Source organism: Phasianus colchicus, chromosome Z, assembly GCF_987193195.1.
Source record: "Phasianus colchicus chromosome Z, bPhaCol1.hap1.1, whole genome shotgun sequence".
Classification (NCBI taxonomy): Eukaryota; Metazoa; Chordata; class Aves; order Galliformes; family Phasianidae; genus Phasianus; species Phasianus colchicus.
This window is the reverse complement of record NC_143476.1, coordinates 28,316,793-28,333,461: the sequence shown is the minus strand read 5'-3', so window position 1 is coordinate 28,333,461 and position 16,669 is coordinate 28,316,793. Positions and strand designations below refer to the sequence as shown.

The 16,669-nt window shown below is 36.4% G+C and overlaps 1 protein-coding gene across 10 annotated transcripts in view; it reads right to left on the bottom strand.

Annotated features, from left to right (window-relative positions):
* Positions 1-7,100: 7,100 nt before the first annotated feature.
* Positions 7,101-16,669, bottom strand: part of KIAA0825 (KIAA0825 ortholog) — a 235,229-nt gene continuing 225,660 nt past the window's right edge. For 9 of the 10 annotated variants that reach the window (XM_090132126.1, XM_090132124.1, XM_090132127.1 and 6 more), the window contains one exon: positions 7,102-10,491. In XM_090132126.1, coding sequence (XP_089988252.1) covers positions 10,377-10,491 — 115 coding nt within the window. In that variant the 3' untranslated portion in view covers positions 7,102-10,376. Of the gene's footprint in view, positions 10,492-16,669 lie in introns of all 10 variants that reach the window. The other variant, XM_090132129.1, reaches the window with a different exon arrangement.

Here is a 16,669-nt window from a genome sequence, read left to right as displayed (position 1 = left end):
AGCTGATAGATGATTGTGACAAGTAGGATGTCTGATTTTAATACCTAACCTTCAATGCAACTTTCTTAAGCTGTTGTTAAGTCCTCCCGTGGTTCAGTGCTGGTAGAACACCATGGACATAGATTTTGAAAGACATTTTGTCTTTCAACATCTCATAATGCTAGGTATTAACATCTTCACTTCTCTGTGAGAGAATTGAATGTTAAGAGCACTATAATCCTCACGAGCATGATTAGCAGTAGGAGCACCCAAGACTGATCTCTAATTTTAAATGGGCCTGATTTACATCTTCAATAAATCTGAAGTGATCTGTTTATACCACTTGAGCTTTGACCTGAATCCTGGAATTGAAGAATGTGATCCAGTTTAGAAGTTCTTTGCTAGGACAAAAAGATACAGAGGGTATCAAGGGAGTGGAGAATCACGTTGTGTCTCTGCTCTGTCCTAATGACCAGCTTTTGACATACACTGCGAAAATCACAGCTTTCTGTTTGAAGACAAACAGTCTTTGCAGAGGAGGCCTCAACACCAGCAGCGTCAGCCCAGCTCCTGTCAAAACTACAGATCTGGAAAATATACCATTTTGTAATATGAAAAATTGAACTTTTTTTTTTGTCAGTAGCAGCTGCTAATTCTGAGGTTAAGGAAAAAATAAATCTAGTGGTTGCATTTAAGAGTAGGAAGTTGTTTTTTTTTTTTTTCTGGGGAAAAGTTATTCTACATGATAATTCCTCCTGAAACTAAGTCCAAGAGAAAAGAAGAAAAAAAGATCTCTTTGTAATACAGTTTTTATTTTCTATTAATTCATTCTTGAGGTCTGAAATTGACGGAATGGGCTTTTTTGTGTACCATATATAGTACACAAATGAAGAGAATGCATTTCATGAAAAATAAAAATATGTTAATTTGCCTCAGAAATATGATGCATTATCTTTTGAGAAACACTTTTCACAAGAATTAAATTAGAAACTTGACAAAAATACTGTGAAATACTGAAAACTCATGAAAAAACAACATTGTTCTTGAATGCTCTGCAAGACTGAAAACATCTCTTCCTTTTGGCCAGAAAGTTCTCTTTCTTTAAGTGTAAATTCTTATTCTGCTTGTTGTTTACACCCTGAATCTGTTTCTATGTCTTATTCCTGGATAAATTATTTTGGTTCCTACTATTGTGCCAAAAGTATGATACACAAATACTCTCAAATTTGTCTTCAGCAGTTTTTGCGAAAACTCAAACATACATAAATCTGTCGTGACATTCAGTCTTATTCTTCATTATATGTTCTTGAGAGTTGTTACAGTCTGTTATGTCTTCACTTACTGCTTTTGCATTTGCTGTAATGATTAAGGATATGTGATCTATATTTTAAGTTCCTACTCCTTGTTCTTTGGTCCTGTATATAGTTGTTCAAAAATCTGATAAGAAAGCTTTTGGTGGAATGAAACAAACGCTCAAAGCAAGTCCCTTGAAAGCACTTTGTATTCTGATATTTACTGTGTAGCTATATGGGCTTGTGGTGCAAAGCTTGCAAAGTTATTTCACTGTTGTTACGTGTGCAAACAATTTAATTGTACTTTGAATTTTGAAATATTACATCTCAATATATTATTGCAAGATTTATTTTTGCAAGGTGCTTAGCTTGCATATAATTTTTCTGCTCCAAACCATCAATCCTCTTACTCCACAAATGATTTTTAAATAAATTATGCATGTCAGAGCAGATGACTGCTCCGGGGTATTATATAACTTTTTATTTTTTTTTTTAAACTGTACAACTGTCATCTAAACAATTTGTCTACACATAATGTAGAAAAGAAAATACATGTACCATGCTATGTAGCATAAGTGTACTTTTTTATACTTAAGTCAGAAGAAATGAGATCCCTAAAAATGCACAGCATGTTAGATTCTTCTGTGGCTCTCACTTCAGAAGGAATACTCTGGTTATCAGAGAGAGATATGACAAAGCTGAACTCAGAAATCATGTTAATAATAGACCATTTTAGTAGAGCTATCTAGACTGAATTAGTTCATGTAGAGCATATTGGCACAATAGACACTTTTTACGAAGACTAAACTCACAAGTACTTCTGCTGCTATGAGTAACAGTGATTTTATTAATGCCCACACAGTTTCAGCAGACTGTAACCATCATGTATTCACCAATCATCAGCCCATATTGAAAAAAAGAACCCAACAAAATAGCAACAAGGCAATGGAATTAACATAACTATAAATTCATAATGAACAAACAATCTCCTCCTCTCTCTCTCCTGCTCTTTAAATAAAAGCACACCAACTCTTATAAAACAATTAAATAGGTCTCACCTTCATGCTTCTGAGAGGTCAGCTCAAATGTCTAGGAATGTAGGGTTACAATGAAAAAGCTTTAACCAAAATGTCTCACTGCTGACTGCTATCTTCTGTGTACACACTCTATGCTTTCTGAGACAGTCTCTTTCTGTACGTTTTATAAAGTATGCTAAGTATGGTGTGGTCATACCCTTCAGGAGCCAGCAGGAGCTGTTGTAAAACTGACATCTTAGCCAAAACTGGAGGATGGGAAAGGAGAGAAGAGAAGGAAAAGGAAGGAATCATGGAACAGATTGTTTTCACAAACAAATCCAAGAACTGTACTTAAACAACACAGTACTTTTCAAAACATTAAAAATTAAAATGTCCTCTAACTTTCTACCTTGGAAGTATCTGTTCTCTGATAGTAAGTGCTGGTTGAAGTACAGTGTTTTTCAATAAAGTTGATCAGGATCCTGAATAGGTGTTAGAAATAACAGTCAACTTCATTCTGCTTAATTGTTTGTTTGGAAAGAAGAGGGGCCAAAATGATTCGTGCACAACATTTAAGTTACCTTAATGTTACTTCCTTGGTTAAACTGTCCATGAAGAAAGTGGTTGGGCATGTATGAAATTTGGGAACCTTGTCTGGAGCAAGCGAGCTAGAATCTGGAAATCTGTTGTTGTTTGAAGGTATTTGATCCTTTTGCCTCTAAAGAAACACTTTGTTGAGCACATGTTGAGACATAAATTTCCTGAAGTTAATACATACCTGCATCCAGGATTTATGCCAAAATTATTTAATTCCCAAAACCACATCTAGCTTACTGTAGAAAGCAATCTCTTTGCAAGCTCATACATCATCTGCTGATTCAACCTCTTACACCCGAATCTTCATTTCATTCTCAAGAGGGAAAGAATAATCTTAATCTACATAGTAAAACCCATTTAAGTCATGTTTATTAAATAGCATTGAAGATACCTATGAAGTGTGCAAAACACAAGCAATCAATTCCACAAAGGAGCTATTTCTGGAATATACAGAAAAGCAGAATTCCAAGTTAAAATGACCACTGCATTTGTTGTATGATAATGTTGCAGATGACTGGTTTGAATTTTATGTTTATTAAATTGTTGGTTCTTTAAGTTGCATTGCCTGATGCACGGACTCAGATGTGAATGATCCAAATCGTTTACTACAAGTTCTCACATCACTTATGTACCTTCACAAGTTTTCTTTCTCTAGCTTTCTCATCTGCCCCTACAACTTTCCCAAACACCTTTACATGTCAAGAGAGCATTCTACAAGCACTCCTCAACTGTTCATGCAGGTGCTTATACAATCAGATCTATGAGCTGTTCCTTCTTCTTCTAGAGGTGTCTTTGGTTCTCATGCTGTTTTATCTTGCTGCACTGTACTCTGCTGCTGCTGCTCTGTACAGTCCTTGTTTTCCCACATTAAGTCTCTATATCAGGCATAAACTTCGTGTAAACAGGTGTTAAACAGTTGGGAAAATAGACGAATTACAGATTTTCAAATGTAAATTAAAAGTTCAGAGAATGTAAAGGACACAAAACCTGTGGCAGGATACATTAGTTCTAGTTCAACGAAACAAACATACAATCTTTACAAACCATTTACAGATACCTTCCACTATCCCAGGTAATTGAGGTGGCTTAGAACAGTGGAAAAGTGTAGATACTGCAAAATGCATGTGAACTATTAGGAATGGGAGGAGCACTAGCAGCAGACCTAAACCTGAAATAATTACCCGGATAGAACCTATGCTCCTTTAAGTCTCTGTGGCAGTTAATCTAGAAAATGAGTGATTTGTCCATGTATAACAGTGCCAGTGATCCTGCCTCTCTACTCTGTGATGGTGAGACCTCAGTTGGAGTAGTGCATCCAGATGAGGAGTCATCAGTATAGGAGAGACATAGACCTGTTGTAGCACATCCAGAGGAAGGCCACAAAAATGACCCAAAGGATGGAACACTTCCCCTGTGAGGACTGTCTGAAGGAGCTGGGCTGTTCAGCCTGGAGATGAGAAGGCTTTGAGAAGACCTGAGAGCAGCCTTTCGGTATCTTAAGGAGGCTATAAGGAAGAAAGGGGACAGTCTCTTTAGCAGGATCTGCTGTGACAGACGGGGAAATGGTTTCAACAAAAAGAGGGGAGATTTATATTGGTTATAAGGAAGAAGGTTTTTAAAATAAGGTGAGGAACTGGAATTCAAAGTCAGACTGGATGGGTCTCTGAGCAATGTGATCAAGCTGTAGGTGTCCCTGTTCATTGCAGGATGCTTGGACTAGGAGAACTTTAGTGGTCTCTTTCAGCTCAAATGATTCTATGATTCTGTGATTCTCAGTTATAACCTGCATTAACCACTAAGTTTTTCAACTTGAAAGGCTTTATTGAGGTGAAAAACAAAACAGGGTTAAGATGATGCGCAAAGAGGTTTTTCTATGGTGACCAAATATTTTAAAGTAAATTAATTTTTTTGCATATGAAAAACAGATTCTGTTTTCTATGAAAAAGTGATACTTAGATATTAAGCAATTACAAATTTACCTTAATTGTGTATGTAGCCAAATTTCTATCCTCTATTGAATTCATTTGTGGACACAAAGTATGTGTTATGATCAAGTCATTAACAGTTTTCTTAAAGAACTCAGGCCATTGGGAACCATACAGTAGACATTATATTCTGTGAGTGAAAGCTAGTTCTACAACAGTGATTTTAACTACAGAGAGAGAAAGAGAGAGAGAGAGCTGGAGAGGTTATCTAAAAAGGTAGATTAGATTTTTAAAATAAAACAACAAAGTTATGTGCTGTTGCTGCAAGTCTCCACTGTGACTCAAGTTTGAAACATGAATTTTTCATGGCAGAACAAGCACTGTTCTTTGAGCTAGTCTCTGGAAAAGATCATACCTGCTGAATATGATCACTATATTCACGTTTTTCAGTTGGAAACATTATAAAAGATCTCCTCAGTGTTATTTGCTGTGATAGGCTGATGGGCTTGAGGGTAGGAGGGCTTTACAGAAGATCTGGGTAGGCTGGATTGATGGACCAAGTCTAGTCACATGCTGTTGAACACAGCTGTGTGCCAGGTCATAGCATTTGGGTCATAACAACCCAATGCAATGCTGAAGACTTGGGAAGGAGTGTCTGAAACCTTACCTGGCTGAAAAAGAAGCTGGAGGTAGGTGCTGGTTGACAGCCAGCTGAACATGAGCCAGTGATGTGCTCAAGTGACCAAGAAAGCACCCTGGGCTGCTTCTGCACTGGTGAGCCTGCATCTGGAATATCGTGTTCAGCTGGCAGTGTTTAAGACATGTGTGGATGTGTTATAAAGGGTTTTAGTGAATGTGAGGTTGGACTTGATGACCTTGAGTGTCTTTTTTGATCTAGATGATTCTAGATTTAGAGATGGTTGCAGCCCAGAAGCAGCTCAAGCTGTCATGGATCTAAAGGGTGCAAGCTAGTAGTTATCAGATATGCACTAGCTGGTGCAAATTGGCTTCCTGTCAGCCAGAGATAGTTGTCTATATAAAACCTTAATTCAGATGATTAATTTACATCATTAATACTTGGCTCTTCTCAGCTCTTCCTGACAAGTTGTTTTGCAGGAAAAAACAGAAAAGGACAGGTAATTGTTTGCATGTTTCATTGCTTTTCTGCATGGTTTCTGTCAGTATTGTAGACCTGTTTCACTTGCTGTAATCATAGCTAACTGCCTGTTCTCAAATACTTTTGCTAGAGAGAAAGGTAGTGATGAGGAAACTGGTTCTTATGAAGCATTCTACCGGTGGGTACAAGATCCTTGCTGATACTCAGATTGCTCAGAACCTTCTATGTTTTTCCCATAACCACTGCCTTATAATGTCAGTCAGTTTAGTCTGTTTCCCAAGTTTTACAGTCCAATGATAGAGGAAAAAGTGAAAGGCCTACTTCCCAGGCCTTACACTTATCTGCTTTAGAGCTGCTGCTTCCACTTATGCCATTGATTGCCACGCAGATTGCTAGTACAGGGAAACAGCTCCCAACAGCCAGGACCTACTCAAGATCCATATGCTTGCTTAAAATTCTTCCTGTTACCACCAACCTCCCTCATTTCAAGCATAATAAGGTGTGGGAATACAAGAAAAACTGTTCAGAGCAGCAGCTGTGGAGCAAGATAAACAGTGTGAGAACCAAGGACACCTCTAGAAGAAGAAAGAATGTCTCACGGCTCTGACTGGATAAGCACCTGCGTGAACGGCTGAAGAATGTTTTGTAGAATGCTGTGTTGACATGTAAAGGTGGATGGGAAAGTTGTAAAAGTGGATGGGAAAGCTAGAAAAAGAAAACTTGTGAAGGTGTATAACTGATGTGAGAACTTGTAATAAACGATTTGAAACATTCACCTGAGTCTGTGCATCAGACGCTGCAATGAGGTAATAGGTCTGAGTTCTCAGACTTCTGACTATTGCTGTGGAAGTTTGAATATTGTCTTTCACTAAAAATGATTGCACATATTTTTAAGGTGTTTCATGAAATAGTCTTAGATTATAATTGATATCTTTATGTAAGCAAGATTTGTTAGTATTTTGCTAAAAACTCCTATCTGAGAAGAAAATGGAATATATATGCATGAGGAGACTAATTGGAAGAAGCCAGGCCTCATGCCTACCTTGCTCTGCTGGAAGGATGTAGAGATAAATTAGAGCATATTTCTAGAACTCATAACTTTGTTGCCTGTGGTCTTTTCAAAACCCTGCTGCCAGAATAAAGCACCATCCATGGGAAACTGTCACGACAGCAATCATTAGAAGGCAGGACTGTGTCTTAATGTTTTTAATTTTCTAAAATTCTCTCTTTCTCATCAGTCTTCCTAGAGTTTGCTTACTGTCAACGCTTTCTCAGTTTTGACCTGTTACTAATTTTGCTGACCACCTTTGAGAAGTAGCAAGATGTTAAAATTTGGAGCATCCTGAACTGGATACTGAACAAACACAGTAGAGACAGTCTTTGCCATGAAGTCTCAAAGCCACTGTTAATAAAGACTGCTTAGCATACGAGAATGTTAGATGAGAGTTAGGTGTCAGCACTAATGATAATGCTTAATTACCTGTGTTATGCTACCTGATCCAATTTATCTATGTAGGTATAGTAATTTCCTTTTAAGCTAGCTCAGCTGAGCTAATAAGGCCAACTTTTGCCCATCCAGAAATTTCTGTTGTACGGAACAGACTTTTTTTCTTATTTTTGGCCCTCTTTTCAGGAGCATATCACATTGTCAGATTGCACTGGTTATCTGCAACACAGGGCCAACATTGCAGCAAATCTGGCCATCATTGCCTTAATTTGTTAAGACTGAATGTAATGTGAAACATTCTTGGGCCAGCAAGCACCGAGAAAGAGCCTGTACAAAAAGGACAAAAACAAGATATTTCAGCACTATGAACATAACACTCTCCAGAATGAAAGTAGCCTTACATCAATTTGTTGAATCAGAATAACTTTTTTCTTCTCTTTTTTAAGAAAATATAGAACCATTATTTTATTAAAAAAGCTAAGGAATGCAGCAATCTGTTACACAAGTACTCCTACTTTTATGCAGCTCACAATGTAAAAATAATCAGCTCTTCCAAATGTCTTTCATTTTTCTTCAATTAAGGGTTTAAGTTTAAAGTAAGCAGCCTTGATAAATTAATGATATGTTTAGCAATCTTAGTTGTTCAATTCTTATTATTACTGTAATTTCTTTGAAGAAGTACAAATGTTAACAAAAGTATCACCAGCATAAGTGATGTTGCCAAGGTGATATTTCTTTCATACCTGAAGGTCAGTTAATAGGATCAGTACATTACAAACAAACCAAACCCTGCTATTTGTCAGTGAGGAACAAGTTCAAATGTACGCTGCCTTGAATTCAGAGACTTTAAAAGTCATAGATACATGTACATATAAATACGGATAAGGAAAATGTCCAAATAAAATATTGTGCAATGATTCAGCTTTTATTCAAGCCAGTTATTCTAACCTGCTAGTTCTGCACTGGTAAAGAGTATAAATACACTGTTGCTAAGGAAGAAAGTATTGTAATTGTACTACCCACTGGGTTACTGCTGAATTAGCTTGGCTGGGAGAAGAGGGAGGAAGGGGCATAATGATTTTTTTTTTTAACACTACTGTTTATTGTAGAACCAGGTGTGTTGTGAATTCAAAACATCATAATCATCTTGGAATAACTCCCCATATGGACATTCCTGTTTCAGCGTGAGAGTTTTTATTAAAGGTTAGCTTATTTCACTTACAAAGTTATCCTATTCAGAATAAGTGTTTCCCGGAAGCAGAGCTTTTTCAGAAAAAGTATTTCAGTAAGTTCCACCACATAGACAGAAATTTATTTATATGCCTATATAAAAAGTTAATTATGTTTAATAGATTTTGATACAAAAAGAAAAAATAGTCTAACTCCAACTTCCACATACTTACACAGTATTAATATAACTTGGAGCATGTATACCTGGTGTCAGAATACTGCACATGCCTCACCAGGCAATTCCTGTAGGCAGGCTTTAAGCCTTAAAACCTCAACTAATCTTCAAAGGTGAAATACAAAGCAAAGAAAAATTGTTTTTACACTTCATTACTTCTTTATGTTCTGAAATGACTATATCACTGCTAGATAAAAAGCCTATTTTATTCCTTAGCATTTTTGAAGTCCCAGTGCCATGCATTCCTTTTGTTGATGCACTGCTATAGCAAGATCTGTGGAGATTTGTAAGATGCAATAGTCTCCCTTTTCATTTTAAAGGGTCCAATATTTTATATACATTATTAGAAAAAGAGGAGGAAAACTGCATTTCAGATTAGACCACATGGCAGCATTAACATTAGGATTACCCATGATCCTGCTGAGATCTCAGGGAGAAAAATGTGTCTCCCTTCCTATTGATGTGCTCTGATTTATGTCCACTGTAGTATCTGTGAGAAGATGCACAGGGAATAGGAAAAGGTCAGATTACAGTCTTTCCAAGATCTTGCCAGAATCTGTCAGCAAGCAGAGGAAATTATTACCTTGGAATTCCAGTGTAAGAAAAAAGATAGAAAAATGACATTATTTTTATAAAACTAAGGAAATGTTGACTGCCATTTTAATATAAAAGTTATTGTCACAACAGCCACTTGTTGTACCCAATAGCCATTTTTAATCCATAAGCAAGATCTTAACTGAAAACAGAAAAAAGATATATTTGGGAAACCTGGATATCCAACAGGGCTTACTTTGAAAATAAAATTTTACTATATTTATCAGAAATGAATATTGAATTCTGCATTATTTACTCAGTTTGCTGTTAAGATAGTTCATTACTCTCTGCCTGAGAATAATTTTTTTAAATAAAAAAAATAATCTGAAAGCTTTAAATGCTGCCGGTAGGTTTCACTATGAGCTCCTTTGAAGCCACAGCCAACTGGCACTCGGGACTTTGTGAAGGCAGTCAATCTGGTGCATTTTTGCTTAGGAATAATGACCAGGTGTATCTACACAGGGCATCTCATCAAAGACTGCAGAACTGTGGCCTGTGCCCATCGTTTCTCACACTTCACGTGGTTTACTGCCAGCAATAAGCAAAACACAAGCACCAGGAGAGAGAAGAGGTCCTTGAACTCTGCCCCAGCCCTGCCTGGCCCAGGGCAGGCTGACTTGATTCCAGATGATAGATGCCAACATACCACTAGCATTTGCTTAGAACATATCCAAAGCTGCAATTTATTTAGATGCCACTGAGAGTTTTATAACTTTAAAGCAGTTTTTGGTTTGTCATTCAGATTTGTGCCTCTGCGGTATCAAGATATACCTTCCTTGTTTTGTGACACTGACATTTTCATATATTGTTGCTTGCTTTGTGCATGTGTTAACAATTGCCACTTGGATGGGGTGACTAGACAATAACAGGGGAACATACTTTATTTAAAACTCCTACTCAATATATATATTCCTGAGATTTCTTCTCCTGTCAGTTAAAACTAAGCCATTAAGTTAATCGTATTGAATTTTGAAAAAGGTGCTACCCGAAACCTGTCAAGTTAATTATTCTTCTTTATCCTCTGAGGTAGGAGTGCTCTGTGTCAGATAAACATTTTTTAAGTGTTCCACCATAACTTTCTCCTCATCTTCAAGATCTGCTCCTTCTTTCATTTCCCACCTGAAAGAAAAAAACTTTATATTAATGTTTTAAACCAGTCTTTAGAACAGGAAACCCATACTAAACTTGTTACCATCAATTCATTCCCCATTTTCCTCACCCCACCAACAAACCGTGAATTGCATCAGTTGACATTGCTGAGTCATACAAAACAATTAATTGCTGTTATGACTCTCTGCTTCATTCTCTGGTTTATTACATCCATCTGTCTGTATGGTTTCCCTGCCCAGGAACTTGTGCAGGCATCCCAGATGAATGCAACCACCAAGGTAAGTGGCTGTTTTCCTCTTTTCTTTTTACCGTTGCACTGAGGACCCTCTTTAAACCTGGGCAAAAGTAGTCAACATATAATTTGAATTTATGACTTTTCAGAGTCATTCTGAAAGACTGCTTTCAACAGTGGTCAACTAACAGTCAAATAGACTCATTTTAATTAATGTGATTTGTTGTGTATTTTTAGGTAGAGGAGTTGTTTGCTTAGAAGAAAGACAACTGAAAACACTAAATGGAATATATTCAAAACAGTTATTGTTGGAGAAATAATGCACAGAAATCTAGTAGTCTTTGCTAATGGAAGCTTAACAGTAAATCAGCAGATTCCTTTTAAAGCTAGTGACTTCATACTTGTCAGCACATTTCATTGAATCTTAAACAATACTGTTGGTAAAAATCTTCAATGTCATCCAGTTTGGACATTCTTTAGTGTTCACTTTATCAAAAGTTATTACTGATAGATTGCATTATCATTTTATCGAAAAGTAGTCTATTTTTAAAGTATTTAAGCAGGTCCAGTGAGGATAAGAATGTCTTCTATGCATTTGCTTAACGGTATCCATGAATTAAAGATCTGTGAAAAGAGCTTGACAAACACCTAGTTTCTCATGGAATTTTGAAAGTGTTCCACTTTTACACTTTTTAAAGTCTGGGGAGAATGATGGATTTTAATGCACTACTGGAAAGTAGGCAGTAGGACCACAACATATTTTTGCTATTGTAAGTGGGATAGAAAATCAGATGTCTGTGTTCAAACGGAGAAATAGTCAATATTTACTCTTTGGAAATTTGTCCTAAATGGAATCTGTTTTTATTGACATAACTAAAATGTGCGACAATTGTTTTGGCAATAGCAAGTGGTACCAGTCCAGTAGCCAGTTCAAGGGATGTGAACATGAATGAAATTGCCGTCATGCATTACTTCCAAAATACAAGCCTTATCAATCAAACAGCCAACTCCTCTGTTCTTTCAAATTATTAGTCACATAGCTCTTAGAAAAAAATTCCAAATTCAGAGCTGACCTATGTATGTACATATTTGTCTGGCTGCATCTTGGATGACATTAAATTGACATTCCAAAAGGGTTCTGAAACTATGTGAACCACTCTGTTGTATCGCCATCTGCATTTTTCATACAGCTCATACAACCATAGTGACTCTGAGCATACAGATACGTACTAAACCAAATTTCCAGTATATTCTTCGTATTCAAAAGTATGCAAGTATTTAGAATAAAATACCGTCTCTTTTGTAAACTTTAGAAGAAGTTTAGTAGAAGTTTTCATGTCAATACTTCTAGTGCGCTCACAGAATTAAACATTGGAAATATTCTTGCAAATATGCCAAAACACCAAATAATGCAAGTGAAATGTTTTATGCACCTGAAGAGGACTACCTAAAACTTTTGTCTATATGCTGTTCCTCTCTATACTGCATACAGTTAATCATGGGGAAGAAACAAAAAAACAGTAGAATGTTTTTCAGACAGATGCAGCAAAATACTTCAGCGCAAATAAATACTGTGAATCACTGAAGTTTTCAGCTGATCTCCTAGACCTCAGATCATGAGGTCAAAGAGGATAACTAGCACTGGGAGAACTTCTGCTTCACCTCATAAATGAAGCAAGAGAGAAAGAAGCCTTGGCTTGTGCATCTTTACGCTAACAAAGTACGAGGGGAGAAAAATCCAGTGCCCTAGGATGGTTCAAGTGCTGCAGCTCAGGTTTCCTTTGCAAGGTATAAGCATGTTATCCTTGCATCAATACATCCATTTATATAAAATGTTGCATTATGTTTGTTTCTCTGCTGTACTGAGTTATAAAAATATTTTTCAATGCATCTTTTAAACACCACAGAGGATATTTTAACAGGGCTGTATTTAATACACTGTGATACATTAGTGGCGTTGATATTCTGTTGTGATATTGCAAATATTTTGTAAATTTTATTTTTAAAAAAACATAGTAATGACTATATCATATATTAAGCTGCTTGTTACAAATCAAAGGATTGTTGCAATTGACAGTAAAGCAGTAAGTGTGCATTCTAAGTGTTAACATTCCTGGTCATATCCCTGCATGGATTGCGATACTAATTGCACATGCTGCAGTTTGGTACTTTTTTAGGAATTTCCTTGGGAAGTTTCATTCTCACTGAGAAGTTTACTCACTGTTCATTATTTAGAGCAACTGTGTAAAGATTAAAGAGAAAAATCTGCAAAAAAAAAAAAAAAAAAAAAAAACCACCCAAAAAACAAAAAACAAGAAAAGCAAACCAATCCCAAAGTGAAATTAAAAAAAAAAAGAACAGCAGCAGTAAACGTTAGTAGAATTAAAATGAAAAGTAAGAATGCTATAGAATTCAGATGTATTTTAAACTCGAAAAATCTCCTGACTGGTTTTATTTGAGCGACGAACCATGCCCTTTTTAAAGCTTATAGAAAAAGAATGTATGAAAAGTGAACAGTTTACAGAAAGGATTGCCCTAATATAAATATTTTATAGTGGTACTTTATGTATTCATAACAATGCTTAGATAGTATTTTGACATCTATTGCTTTTTGTAATAATTACAAGTTTTGACAAGGACTTGCTAAACCTTACATCATGCATAACTTCATGGAAGGAAAAAAAAAACCAGAAAATGCAGCCACTGGAAATAAAATAGATGTTTGCCATACTGACACCATTGCTATTCCTATGGGAAAGCAGGTCCTACTGTAGAGAAGTTGGTAAGTGATGAAACATTAACTGTACAGCTGTACATCAGAGAGCTGAAAATATGCACTTCCTAATGAATAATAATGGCAACGTTTAATAATTGCTCTGTAGAAAGAAATAGCAGTACATTTGATGACAGTGACATAATTCACATCCAATCTAAATCAGACACTGACAATACCATTCATGAATGCTATCACGGGTAAATATTAAGATTTAAAGCACTCTGAGCTGTTAAGTTTATATATTTTTATTTTGTTGAATTATCACTGGAGAGCTTTACAGACCATTTTCAAGAGGAATTCTGATAAAACGAGTAAGCATAAGGAAAAAAGGTCTTTTTTGCTAAGCACTGCAGAAGAGTAAAATCAGTCGGTGGGAAAGGAACAAAGAAGAGGTGCTTAAACTTATCTCACATTCATTTTTGTGTTTATGTATTTTAATGTTGTTTCATGTAATGTTCATGAAAATATTTTCACATATTCATTTTCTTCAGTAAGCTGTTTTGCTGTAATTTTCAAACTCCCATCTGAATGAATTTATTTATAAATAACACTATAATCTGAATGAGGGAGAAGAAGGCCATAATTTGCGCATAAACAACTAATCAATACAATTTTGTGAAAGGGAAACAAAATTCATCCCATTGTTTCATAGGTGCAGATTTCCTGCAGGGGACGTATTGCTCGCGTCCTGCCAGCTGTGGCACAGTCCTCCCTGCAGCTGTACAGCCCTCCCAGCTCAGCTGTCCCTGTTGTCCCACTCCACTTACAGAACATTTTTCATGTGCAGGCATTTCCCCCAACCTTTTAAACTTGAGCAGAAGTGAAATGATTACTTGTACTTTCTCCAAAAGAGGTCTCCATGTTTCCCTGTATTTGGTCTTTGCGTAATATAATCATATTATTGACTGCTTGCTGAAGGTGGGATGTTGTTTGCTGGCCATTCCAAGGAAAGAGGTTAGTGACAAAGTAGGCATGAAGCAGAGACAGGTGTTTTGGTATTTCGTTTTTGCCATTTGCAGCCATGACACTAATTGTCAGCCACCATCTCACATCCTGTTCTCAGATCTGTGTGAGTGCTTTATGGATTTTGGTGAGATTTCCAACACCTTAATTGAAACAACCACTGTCTATCTCCGTGTGCTCATATCTACACCTGAGATGAAGTCTGGTGGTTTTGGATAGTTCTTGAGATTTCTGATGTTAATTCAAATTAAAATGTATTTAAATCTAAATTCGAATGTAAGCTTGCATGCAAATGTTTGTTTCAATTGAAAAAATAAACAACAAAACAAACCTTTACCTTTAAGTAAGTATTTTATTGACAACAGTTAATACACTAAGCTGCAAGAGGTAAAGAAACTTAAAGAAAATATCATATCTTGCCATCAGCTCACAGAGCACTTTAATGAATTATATTTTTGCTTCCTGGAGTCTGTGAAAGACAGTCATGCAGTGAGGTCCTGCAGGCAGTGAAGGATTGTTTTATCCATGTCTGTCATGTTGTATTTCACTGTGAGATGAGAAAGCTCAGCAGCCGGTATCTTGTTTGCCACTTTTGAGTATTAGAAGAATATACACCTCTGTAGCTTTCATTTCCTATTTCAGTTGAAAATATACATTTTATAGCACGAGAAATCATAGCCTATAAAGTGCTTTTTGTCTCTTGTCTCTATGAGGAAGCCATTTAAATCTGGTATTTGTGTATAATGTCAAGTCCCAAAAAATCTTTTCAGCTTCTGTGTTAGGGAATGTTTTATTTTTCTAATGGTAGTTCAATCAAGTTGTGTTTGGTTAAAATTTGTTTTTGTTTTCTTTTTTAAGTCTGAAACTAATTTTTTAAGTCCTTAAATTTTTACAGTTCAAAAGGTGTCTACTTTGCTTCAGTCATTTTTTTCAGTCAGTAATTGAACCCAAATAAATATATTCTCCTCTGAAGGACATACAAATCAAAGGTGGGAGGAGAGCGATCGGATATACAGCTTCTGTACCATGAACAAGAATCAGAGCAACAGTGCCTATGCATGTTGAGATTTTGGTAGTGATATTCACAATGGAATCACACCAGTTGAGATGGGGTCTCTGTGTCTACCTAAGTCACACATTTTGTTAATACGAAATAAGAAATGTTCACTCGCAGAGTAAACTTACATTGCTTTCATGAAAATGTATGTGAAAAATGTGTCCACCATATTCAGAGACAAATCAGAACTGAAAAATTCAGTAAAACTTTGCTAAATTCTTCTGTCTTACAGATACACAAACAGCATAAAAACAGGTCCTCCCAGATTTTTTTTTCAATCAATAAAATAAGGAAGCATATAGAGGAAACACCATGAGAATTATTTTTATATATATTTGTAATTATTGTATGCTACAATACGCCAGTCTTGTAAAAAAAAAAAAAAAAGAAGAAAAGGAAGATAGCTGTGAAGGATCTACAGCATTATGCTCCTACTTCCAAAGACCAACCCAGAAGAAGAAACAGTAGTAGGATGTACTGAAGAAATCAGTATGCAGGAAACATTTTAGAAAGTATGTCATGAGAAAAGAATAGAGCTCTGACTCACAGGTTAACCTGTCTCAGCTCTGAAGTTAAGACATTAGAAGGATATCTGAGAAGTTCTCAGCTGAAATAGAAACTTCACAAGTGTTAGAATGATGAAAGACCCTTTTCCAGGGCAAGAACACAGATATGAATGTTGTCGAGGACAGCAGAAGGCACACAGCAAAAATTTTATGAGAAGCTTTCCTATTGCAATTAGAAAGGAGAGGCAGTGTTTAGCCAGCCTCCCTGTTACTGCTGGTTGCTATCTCATAGCTTTGAAGGATGGCGTCTTAAGACCCACAGACACCAAACTACCAGTCGCAGAGAGAGGGAACAGCATTGGGATAGTATGCAACTGTCTCTTAGGTCTTCTTTTAACTGAACCACTTTATTTCACATGTGTAGCATGGTAGAAAGTATAGTATCTATAATACCTAAACAATAGTATTTATGATACCTATCGTACCTGAAATAAGAAAGGGATAAGGAAGAGAGACATCACGCACTTCCAGTAGTTCTCTTCCGCACTGCATCAGTCCACTAGTATTCCTCTTGGGCTAGGGCACCTGAATTCCCATTAGGCTTGTTTTGTCTTGGACCTTGGCCAGCTGGCTTTCCATCACTTCACTGTGAG